Raw genomic sequence first — 10,597 nt, 5'->3', positions numbered from 1 at the left:
ACACCACACCAATGGTTTAAGACCCTGGGGCTTTTACTTACTTTTACTCAGCAGGACACATCTCTTAGAAGATCTTTAAGTGTCTCAGAATACCCTGACAGTTATTCCCCTCAGTATCCAGCCTGTCTCTGCAAACATCTCACTTCCAATTCAAGTCTTGAGGGCTCTCATGGAGGTTAACAACAGAACCCATCTCGTGTGTGTGTGTGTGTGTGTGTGTGTGTGTGTGTGTGTGTGTGTGTGTGTGTGTGAGTGAAAACCAATGATAATGTCTGGTAAAAATCAACAAGGCACCCAGCAAGCCTTGTAGAGAAGAACTGTTACTCTTGGAGGATCTGAGTTCAAATCTCACCTCTGACACTTATGCTACCTAGCTGCCCCACATAGTAGGTACTTTAAGGCTTGCTGATTGTCTTCAAGGTCAAGCAGAGCAAGTTGAAACCCTCTTCTATGTAACAACCCTTCAAAAATTTGAAGACAGACAAGTATGGCACACTGTAGTGGTATCTAACTCAAATAGAAATGGGGTCAACTTAAAGATCCCAGTAGGCCCCACATCAACTTAGTTTTAAAATGTAATACTCATGCTTAGGGGAAGCTAGATGTTCAGTGGATACAACGCTGGCCCGAAGTCGTTTTCCTGAGTTCAGATCTGGCTTTAGACACTTCCTTTTCACTTCTGTGTGAATTGGTGTTAAGTGAGGCAGAGTTGCACAAACTAGGCAAGTCACTTAACCCTCTTTGCCTTAGTTTCCTCATCTCTAAAAAGAGCAGAGAAGGAAGTGGCAAACCTCTCCAGTATCTTCACCAAGAAAACCCCAAATGGGGTCATGAAGAGTTAGACATGACTGAACAACATTATCTATGCTTTATCGTCCTTTTATTCAGTTAACTATTTCCCAACTGCATTTTAATCTGGTTCAGCCCCGCTCTGCAGTGGTGTGGGCCAAATGTTTGACAGCTCTAGTGTCAAACCTCTAGTGCAGGGTATAGAGAGCCAGACTTTGAACTAAGAAGACCTGGGTTCAAGTCTTTGGTGGCCATGTGACCCTGGGGAAATCCTTTAACTTCTCAATACTCCAGGGAATTCTCTAAGATCATAAATGGCAGAGTAAGTACCCACCTGGATTGGCAGAGTGAATTAAAATTTTAAGAAATATTTTAAGAAAATTTCAGTTTCCAGAGACCTTAGAGATCCTCTCTATCCACCTACACTAGAGAAAGAGCCCTCCATCCAACATACCCTACAGTTGGACATGGTGGCACATATCTGCTTACATCCCTGATATGGGAAGGCTGAGGCAGATGGCAGGAATTCTGAGAAGCATAGGCTAAGCTGGGTGAGTGTCTGAACTAAATTTAGCACTAATTCCGAGAGTCCTGTGGGATGAGGGGAAAGGCAGGGAAGGCATCAGAATGCCTAAGGAAGAACCAATTAGCCCAGGTCAGAAAAAAATGGAGCCCATGAAAACTTCTAGGCCAATCAGTAGTTGGATCGGATCTGTGGGTGGCTGCTATACATCCAGTCTGGGCAAAATAGGGAGAATCAGCCTCAAAAAATAAAAAAAAAAGAACCCTCTAGAGTACAATTGGACCTGTGCCTGAAGACATCTGATTGGGGGGAAGCTCTTTCTCTCTCCAGGCAGCCCTTCTGCTCTGGGCTGGATCTACTCTTTGGGATTTCTTTCATGACATCAAGACTCAATCTGTCCCCTTGTAACATCTAGCCACTGCTCCTAGCTCTACTCTACAAGTCTAATATTTCCTCTACATGGTCCTTTAAGTACCTGGAGATAGCTATGACATCCCTTTGCCCCTCCTTATGAATTCATCAGTGTGGAGACTTGCTTGTAAGACTCAGAGAGACCCCAACAGTTATGCCTTGCTTATCCTGCCTTCAAGAGTCACTCCGGCCAAAATGTTCATCCCCCTGTGGCCAATTTGGTTATGTTCACCTCTGAGCTTAGCAAGCCCGGTCCAGCGGAGGAGAAAACACCCAAGCCCCTGATCTAAGGGACCCTGCTGGTACTAAGAGGAGAAAATAAAGAAAAGCAGCAGAGGAAAAGGTTATAAAAATGTTTAGGCTTTGTTTTATTGAGTTACAACAAATGAGCAACAAGTTATAAAAGTTGGTTTTATCCACACTCCCTAGACGTTCTGATTTGTGCGGTGTGCTGAAGTAGGGGGTGGGGCCGGGGGAAGTTTGCCAACACAACTATTCATACTGCAACATTTACATGAGATATCTTTCATTTTATTTTTCCATGTTAGGGGCATTTGAAAAAAGTGCACTCAGGGATCTAAAATTGCTTAAGAAAAATAATAACGGTGAAGCCTTATGCAGAGATCTTGTCAATTATCACACCCACAAAAAGGCAGTTAAGAAAAAACAAGACCCCAAACAGTTCCTCTTGGTACCATACAGGTATAAATTCCATCTTAGAAAAAAATTCCTAAAAAACATTGGAGCCCTTCTTCTAGTTCATCTTGGTACCATCCAGGTTTGATGAATTCCATCTGTGAAAAAAAAATCCTAACATTGGAGCTCTTCCTCCAGTTCAACCTGGTACCATCCAGGTGTGATGAATTCCATCTTAGAAAAAAAAAATCCTAAGAAACACTGGAGCCCTTCCTCCAGTTCATCTTGGTATTATCCAGGTGTGATGAATTCCATCTTAGGAAAAAAAAATCCTAAGAAACATTGGAGCCCTTCCTCCTTTTATATAAAAAGGTGCTTAAAAAGGACAGGTGCATGCCATGAAGCTCTTGGGATGCTTGCTGGGCCAAGAGCGTGGCTGGGGACATACAGTAGTTAGGTAATCAGCCCCCGCTCCCAGCAGTGCAGAAAGCCTTTTATGGAGAGCTTACAGCAGGGAATCCCATGCAAACAGCTGGGAAAGAAAGGGGGCTAGGACTGGTTTTGAGGCTGCTCTGATTATAAGCCTCCTCTGGGGTAAACTAAAAGGAGATTTCTCTGCACACCCCATGGAAAAATCTCCCCCCATTCCAAACTAGGTCTAAAAAATGAAACAAAATCATGAGAATCCCTCCAAAACCCAGATGCAGATATAGTGGTTGCTAATTCTAAAAACAAAAACCAAGAAAAAAAAGAAAAAAAAAGAAAAAAGCACACATTACCAGCCTCCCCCCCAAAAAACCTTGCAAGCGTATGATCTGTAAAAGCAACTCGAGCCGATTTAAAAAGGTAACAAAATGGCCACGTTGTACAAATCAATTCCAGTATCACAAGAGGCTGGGGGCATGAGAGTGGGGGAGGGCAGGGAAGGGAGGAGCAATCTATTTACAAGGACCCTTTGCAAATGCAGTAGTAGGACTTTGGCACTATGAACAATTCCATCCGATGAGTGCTCCTTGGGGGTGGAGGCCGTGGAAAGGCAGACCCCAGGGCAGCTCAACTTGGAGTCCACGGTCCTTGGCGATCTTGTCCAAAGGCAGGCGGCGTGGAGTTCTCTGCTCTCTTCACAGACAGAGCCCCACTAATGATCGGGATAGTAGGTCTGACTGGTTTCTCTGAAAGGGAAACACAAAACATAAGGAGAAAGTATCGGTGAGATGTCCATCATTCACAGGGAAGTGAGCTATCAGAGTCTCTTTACCGACCTTCCAAGCTGGACCCCTTTCAGATTCTTCTTGGGGACAGGAAAAACAAAACTGTATCCAAGATTTTTCAGTGTCAGAGTTTGGAAGGCACCTCTGAGGCCACCTGGATCAACCTGAATTTGAACATACATCCTTTCTATGACATTACCCACAAATGGTCATCCAGTTTTCACTTGAAGACTTCTAGTGAGGGAAGGAAAACTCACAAATTCCCACGGCCACTCATTCCACTTTAGGATAGCTCTAACAATGATAATGGGGAGCTAGTTGGCACAGTGGATAGCCAGGCCTGGAGTCAGAAGACTCATCTTCCCAAGTTCAAATCTGGCCTCAGACATTTACTAGCTGTGTGATCCTGAGCAAGTCACTTTACCCTGTTGGCCTCAGTTTCCTCATCTGTAAAATGAACTGGAGAAGGAAATGGCAAACCACTCCAGCATTTTTGCCAAGAAAACTAAATGAGGTAAAAAAAGAATCAGAAACAACCAAACAATAACAAATGACAAAGAAGTGCAGCCTGGAATACAGGATTCAAAATGATCTTGCATCAGGATCATAGATCAGTAGTTGCAAGGGCCCTTTGAGGTTATCTAATCCAAATCCACCCATTTTATGGATAAGGAAAGTGAGGCCTAGTGAAGTCAATTAAGGGAATCAACAGAATCTGACAGTTTAGGGGATGCAGTGGTGGGTCTGGGGTCAGGAAGAACCAAGTTAAGATCTGGCCTCCCTTACTGGCTACGCAACCCTGGGCAAGTCACAGCCTCTGTCTCTATCAGTTTCCTCAGCTGTAAAACGGAAATAATACTAGCATCTCCCTCTCAAGGTTATTGTGAAGATGAAATGAGATGACATTTATAAAGCACTTAGCTCAGTGCCTGGCACACACCAGATGCTTAATAAATGCTTGTTGTCCCCCTTTCCTCTCATTTGGCAGTTTGTTTCATAACTAATACACTTATCATTTAATATTGTGTTATAGCTACTTGTGGTGTAATATACCCTTACTAAAAATCATTTTTAAAAATCACTTTTGGGGCAGCTAGGTAGAGCACTGGCCCTGAAGTCAGGAGGCCCCAAGTTCAAATCCGACCTCAGACTAAACACTTGACGCTTACTGTCTGTGTGACCCTGGGCAAGTAACTTAATCCCAATTGCATTAAAAAAAAATCACTTTTAAACTTCATAATTGCACACAGTGGCATTTAATGTTTGTCATATTAGGCTGTATTTCAACTTTACATCCCTAGTAAGTTGCCCAAAGCAGATACTTAAATATTTAACTTATTTAAATTCAATGGCTAATCCCCAATTTTTGTTGGGCATTGTTTTACATGTATAGAATACTCGGTTCTTAGAGGCTCTAGTGACTCCTCCTCTTTCTTTTTTTCTTGGTTAGGCAATTGGGGTTATATAAATGCTTTTTGCCCACAGTTTGCTGCCTTTTCTTACTTCTAGAAGAGCTAGGGCAAGTGGCTAAAAGCAGGATTTGGAACGAGGACCAAGGGAGTTGAGATTATTCACTTAAGAGATTAGCATATGGTAAAGATGGAAACAGTGCTGGAGGGGCTGTGGGAAGACTGGCACACCAGCACACTGTTGGTGAAGCTATTAAACTGGTCCAACTGTTCTGTAAAAAAATGTGGAATTCTAAAGAAATGTAACTGAACTGTTTACATCTCAGGGGAGTGGCCTAATGGATATTGTCCTGGATGTGGAATTAGGAAGACATGAGTTCAAATCCTCTCTCAGTTACTTACTAGCAGTTCCCTCATCTGTAAAATGGGGATGATAACAACACCGATCTCTCAGGGTAGTTCTGAGGATCAAACATAAGTAAAATGTTACGGTTCAGGTTTGCAAACTTTCATGAATTATATAAATGTTTGTTATTATCAGACACTTTGATCTAGTGATACATCTATTGAGCATATATTGCAAGGAGGTCAGACAGAGAATGCCCTATCTAGCAAAATAGTCATAGCTGCACTTTCTGTGGTAGTGAAAAACTGGATACAAAGTGTGTGCTTTTCTGTTTGAGGAATAGTTGAAAAAATTGTGGTCTAGGAAAGTAACAAGCTCTTATTGCACCATAAGAAACAAGAGAAGGGGCAGCTAGGTGGCACATTAGGTAAAACATCTGCCTTGGAGTCAGGAGGACCCGAGTTAAAATTCAGCTTCAGATACTTACTAGCTGTGTGACCCTGGGCAAGTCACTTAAGTGCAATTCTTCCCCTCTCCCCCAATACAAAAAAAAAAAAAGGAAAAGAAAGAAACAACACAAGAGGAAATCAGGGAAATATGGGGAAGACTTGAATAGATGTGGAATGAAGGAAACAGAACCAACAGAAGTTGCTTCAGAAATGAAAATACATCAGAAATATATATGAGATTCAGTGTTAAGTTTAGCTTACCAACCTGCCACTTTTATAAGGGAAGGCTTTATGGGACTGTGGCATAATTGACAAAAGGCATTAGTAATAAAAGAAAAACAATAAAGTTTGCTGAGGGATATTGCATAAGTGGCTAGTTTTTATTAGGTTCTATTTATGGTTTCCTGTATCAGAGGTTAATTGAAAATTATTTGGAAATGTGTCACCAATCAGGCTGGTTATTAAGTTTGAGAAATAATCTTACCATACCTTGTATCAGGAATGTGTGCAAAATTGCAGAACTGACAAAGAGTGTTCATATCTGATGCATTATTAGCAAAAGAGGGTCTGTGGGTCCATTATCTATGTAAGTAAAAATAACCTGTGCTATTTTCTGAAGCTTACAATGCAACCAAGCTAGCTTAGCATGGCCTCTGGAGATGTTCTACCCCATTCTGTTTAGCTCCAAAGTAAACCCGTTTGCTAAAGTATCTCTTGTCAGAGAATGGCCAGTTCAAAGTATAACATTGGAGGAAGGTGTGGTATGATGTCAATAGCACTGAATTTAGAACCAGAAGATTTGGGATCAAGCCCCTGTTCTGATATCACATCACTAGCAAGGGGTGATCTTTACTCCTGTGCAGCTCAATTTCCTCATCTGTAAAATGGGAGGATTGCTTCTACTACCTACTTTACATTGCTGTTGTAGAAAATAAAGGAGCCAGAACATGGGGAAGGTTTCAGGAAAGAAAAAATTCCTAACAAATGAGAGTTGTCCCAAATGGAATGATGTGCCTTGGAAAGTAGTGAATTACTCATGACTGAAAAAGGAAAGTCAGTAAGTGCAGGCTGGATCGCTCTATGTTTGGGGATGGTGTAGATCTGAGGAGTGAAACTCCAACAGAAATCGGCAATGCTGCATTTTGATGTAGAAAGCCACATTGTCTTAGTTGTGTCTGACTCTTCGTCACCCCATATGGAGTTTTCTTGGCAAAGATAATGGAGTGGTCTGCCATTGCCTTCTCCAGCTCATTTTAACAGATGAGGAAACTGAGTAAACAGGATTAAATGACTTGCCCAGGATCACACAGCTAGTAAATGTCTGAGGCCAGATTTGAACTCAGGAAGATGAGTCTTCTTGACTCTAGACCCCAAGCTCTATCCACTGTACCACCTAGCTGCCCCATAATAACATCTATGTTCTATTGTATTTTTTATTTATTTTGTTACATATTTCCCAATTACATTTTAATCTGGTTCAGAGTGTTGTAGGGGCATGTTTGACACCTCTGTCATAGAGGACATTCCTGGTTGTGTATGGTTTGGATGATGGGGAAGGTGTGGGGGGGTAACAAGCATTTATATAGCATAGTAATATGCCAGGCAAGGGCAGCTAGGTAGTACAGTGCACAGAGTGTAGGTCCTGGACTTAGGAACATTCATCTTCTTGAGTTCAAATCTGGCCTCAGACACTAGCTGTATGACCCTGGGTAAGTCACGTCACACTGTTTGCCTAGTTTTCTCACGTGTCAAATGACCTGGAGAAGGAAATGGCAAGCCACTCCAATGTTGTTGGCAAAAAAACCCCAAATGGTGTCATGAAGAGTTGGACACGACTGAATAATAACAACAAAATGTACCAGGCACTGTGCTAATCACCTTACAAATATGATCTTATCTGATCCTCAAAACAACCCTGGGAAGTAGGTTTTGTTATTATACCCATTTAACAATGAGGAAACTGAGGCACACAGGCGTAAGTGACTTGCCCAGAGTCATACAGTCAGTAAGTGGCTGAGGGCAGATTTGAACTCAGGTCTTCCTGTCTCTAAGTCCAGTGCTCTACCCACTGGGCAACCTAGTCACCTTTAGACTGAATGACCTCTCTCAATGTACCACAGATCTAGAGCTGGTGGCTCCTATGAGGCCATCGGGTTTGACCTCATTTTACAGATGAAGAAAATGAGGTCCAGGGAGGTTAGGTTTCCCCAAGTTCCTGCAGGTCCTAGATGACAGGAGGAGGGGGAAGTGACTACAAAGCCAAGTCCTGATTCCAGAGTAAGTGTTCTTTCCATTGTATCAAGATTTCAGTGTCTCTTTCAAAGAGCGTCTGGGCAGCCCTTTGGAAGGTAGGCTATCCTACACTCAAATGTAGATGTGTGACAGCAGTCAAACTCACTCGTGACCTAATGGGAGAGAGGAGCTGTCTTTTTCTTTTTCTTTTTCTGTATTCCCATCGCTCAGGGATGTGTGCCTGGCACACAACAGGTGCTTAATAAATGGCCTCTTGACTATTGACTGATGGCCCATTACAAGCAGCACCAAATTCTTTAATTGAAGAAAATGTTCATGATACAGAGGCATGTAGCTTCTCTATACCATCCAAATCTTTGCCTTTTTGCATTCCTTCTTCCTGAACCAGGCTTTCCCAGTATATTTCCCTCCCCCCGCTATCTTCACCTTTTTTTTTTTTAACTTTGTGCTAACGTCATCAAGTATCAGAGTGCAAGTTAAGTTTGATTTGGAGGATTTCTACCAAATTCTTTCTTGAACTTCTCTACCACTTTATCCTTAGCAACTGATATTGGGGCATAAGCTGCAGTTATTTTCATGGAGGTCTATTTTTGCAAATATTTATATTTAATCTTGCAATATTTGATGATCAAATCCAGTGAAATAACGCTTTTGTAGTCTCTGGGCATAGAAAACCTAATCTGTTGACTCCTTTCTTTGCCTCTCCAGGGTGCCTGTGAATTAGCAATCCATTAACTGAATTTCCTTCTTTCTCCTGGTTTCATTTATAGCAAGAAAGTCAAGCTTGATACAATTTAGCTCCTCCAGCAATAATATGTCCACTTGTTGGATGAGGAGATTTAAAATACAAATAATCAAATTAAAATTCATCGATAGCTAAAAAGTTGTGATTCTCAGCACGCTATGCTCATCTCCCCATCGGACATCACCGTCCCCTCAGAAATGGAAGGAGGGCTATACAAGGATGAAGGTCATTTTTTTGTTTTTCTGTTTCATGGCATTGCCATGGCTCCCTCCAAATTTCATTATCACATGGCCAGTCTACAGACCGACGGGCCTCTCTATGCTAGCTAGCTTGGTTCTCAGGAAAACAGATCTGATCTGTTACAGGGGCCGTAATTAAAGCCTTTCCAGCATGGCAGAACCTGTCAGAGCTTACACTTCACCAATGTAGCCATGACTACCCAGGAGTCACCTCTATATTATGATGAGGCATCAGAAGCTGGACTATATCTTAGCAAACTTCCAAGATGTGAACACATTTCACGACTTTATGAAATGAAGATGTTTCCAGAGGGGGCCAGGGCCCTGCTTCTTCCAACCACTAGGCTGAAGAAAGTAAATGATACCAAGGCCAGTGTATACAAACAAAATAAGCCAAGAGCAGGGGGATCTCAATTTAGGATCTGTGAACTTGTGAAAAATTTTTTTTTGATGACTGTATTTCAATATAATGGGTTTTCTTAGTAATCCTATGTATTTTATTTTAGGCCTTTAAAAATATTCTGGGGATAGGCTTCACACAGTCTGCCAAAGGGGTCCATGATGTGGAAAAAAAGGGTTATGGTTCTCTGATCTAAAGGTTCTTTTCAAAGTCAGATTGTATATGGCATTCATGTTCGGGCACGGAGACTGACCAAGGCAGGGTTTCCTAACCTTTTTTGTGTCCTGGCCCCCTTGGGGAGTCTGGTGAAGGCTGTGGACTGCTTTTCAGAGTACTGCTTTTAAATGAATAAAATAAAACACAAGATTGATTACAAAGGAAACTACATTAAAATTCAGTCATCAAAATAGTGAAAAACAAACAAACAATAACACAAAACAAGGTCAAGGACCTCAGGTTAGGAATCCCCGATTTACTTAGATGAACCTCAAGGCCCCTTCTGATTCTGACATTCAATGTAGAATTCTAGTTCAGACAGTGTTGGTAAAAGTACTAGGCAATGGTAAAACCCAACAGAAATCTAAGTTACTCTGAAATTTAAAGGGTAGTCTGCTCAATGTTTGCATGTGCATCTCTCCACCCCCTTCCTGAACCCCCCAAATACACATGTGTTCACAAGCTAGGCAAAAGTCACCCTGAAATCTATCTTTTTTTTGCAAACTGATTGGAAAAATCTCTCTCTCCCTTTCTGGATGGAGCTCAATGCACAGCCCCCTCTCCATCTGGCAAGTGAGTACACTTTTAGGTTTTCTGTCTCATTGTACATGGTCTGAAACAAACACTATCTTCCCATCCTGCAAGCTAGTGATGAAAAAAGCTGAAAAGGGCTCTCTGTTTACCCGATCAGAAGGTCAAAAGGGAGGCAGGGGAGAAACTATGTCTGGAATGGAGCTTTTTTTTCTGCTCTTGCAAAAAAAAAAATCACAGATGATGTTTGTGGGTAATTTAGTGCATTAACAGATACACCCCTGAGTCTCAGTATTTGGGCTGTGTTTCTTCTAGGAGCTTCCTTACAGCAGCAACAGTGAATGAGTCAGGAGCCACACGGCTGGGGGAGGTGAGCAAGGGGGCCAGGAGGGCTGAGGAAATGGCAGCCAGAAGCTCCCAAGGAGGCTGCCACCACCAA

General features: G+C 42.1%; 1 protein-coding gene across 5 annotated transcripts in view; it reads right to left on the bottom strand.

Moving 5' to 3' along the window:
* Positions 1-2,067: 2,067 nt before the first annotated feature.
* Positions 2,068-10,597, bottom strand: part of ZHX2 (zinc fingers and homeoboxes 2) — a 216,592-nt gene continuing 208,062 nt past the window's right edge. For 4 of the 5 annotated variants that reach the window (XM_078153720.1, XM_078153719.1, XM_078153718.1 and 1 more), the window contains one exon: positions 3,442-3,531. Coding sequence is in view for 1 of the 5 variants with exons in the window: in XM_078153722.1 (XP_078009848.1) it covers positions 3,413-3,531 (119 nt within the window). In the remaining 4 variants the exon portion in view is untranslated. Of the gene's footprint in view, positions 3,532-10,597 lie in introns of all 5 variants that reach the window. The other variant, XM_078153722.1, reaches the window with a different exon arrangement.

The sequence above is a fragment of the Phascolarctos cinereus genome, unplaced genomic scaffold (assembly GCF_003287225.1).
Source record: "Phascolarctos cinereus isolate Bilbo 61053 unplaced genomic scaffold, phaCin_HiC Scaffold_4;HRSCAF=312, whole genome shotgun sequence".
Taxonomy (NCBI): domain Eukaryota; kingdom Metazoa; phylum Chordata; class Mammalia; order Diprotodontia; family Phascolarctidae; genus Phascolarctos; species Phascolarctos cinereus.
Note: the sequence above shows the minus strand (reverse complement) of the source record. Positions and strands in the feature narration are given on the sequence as shown.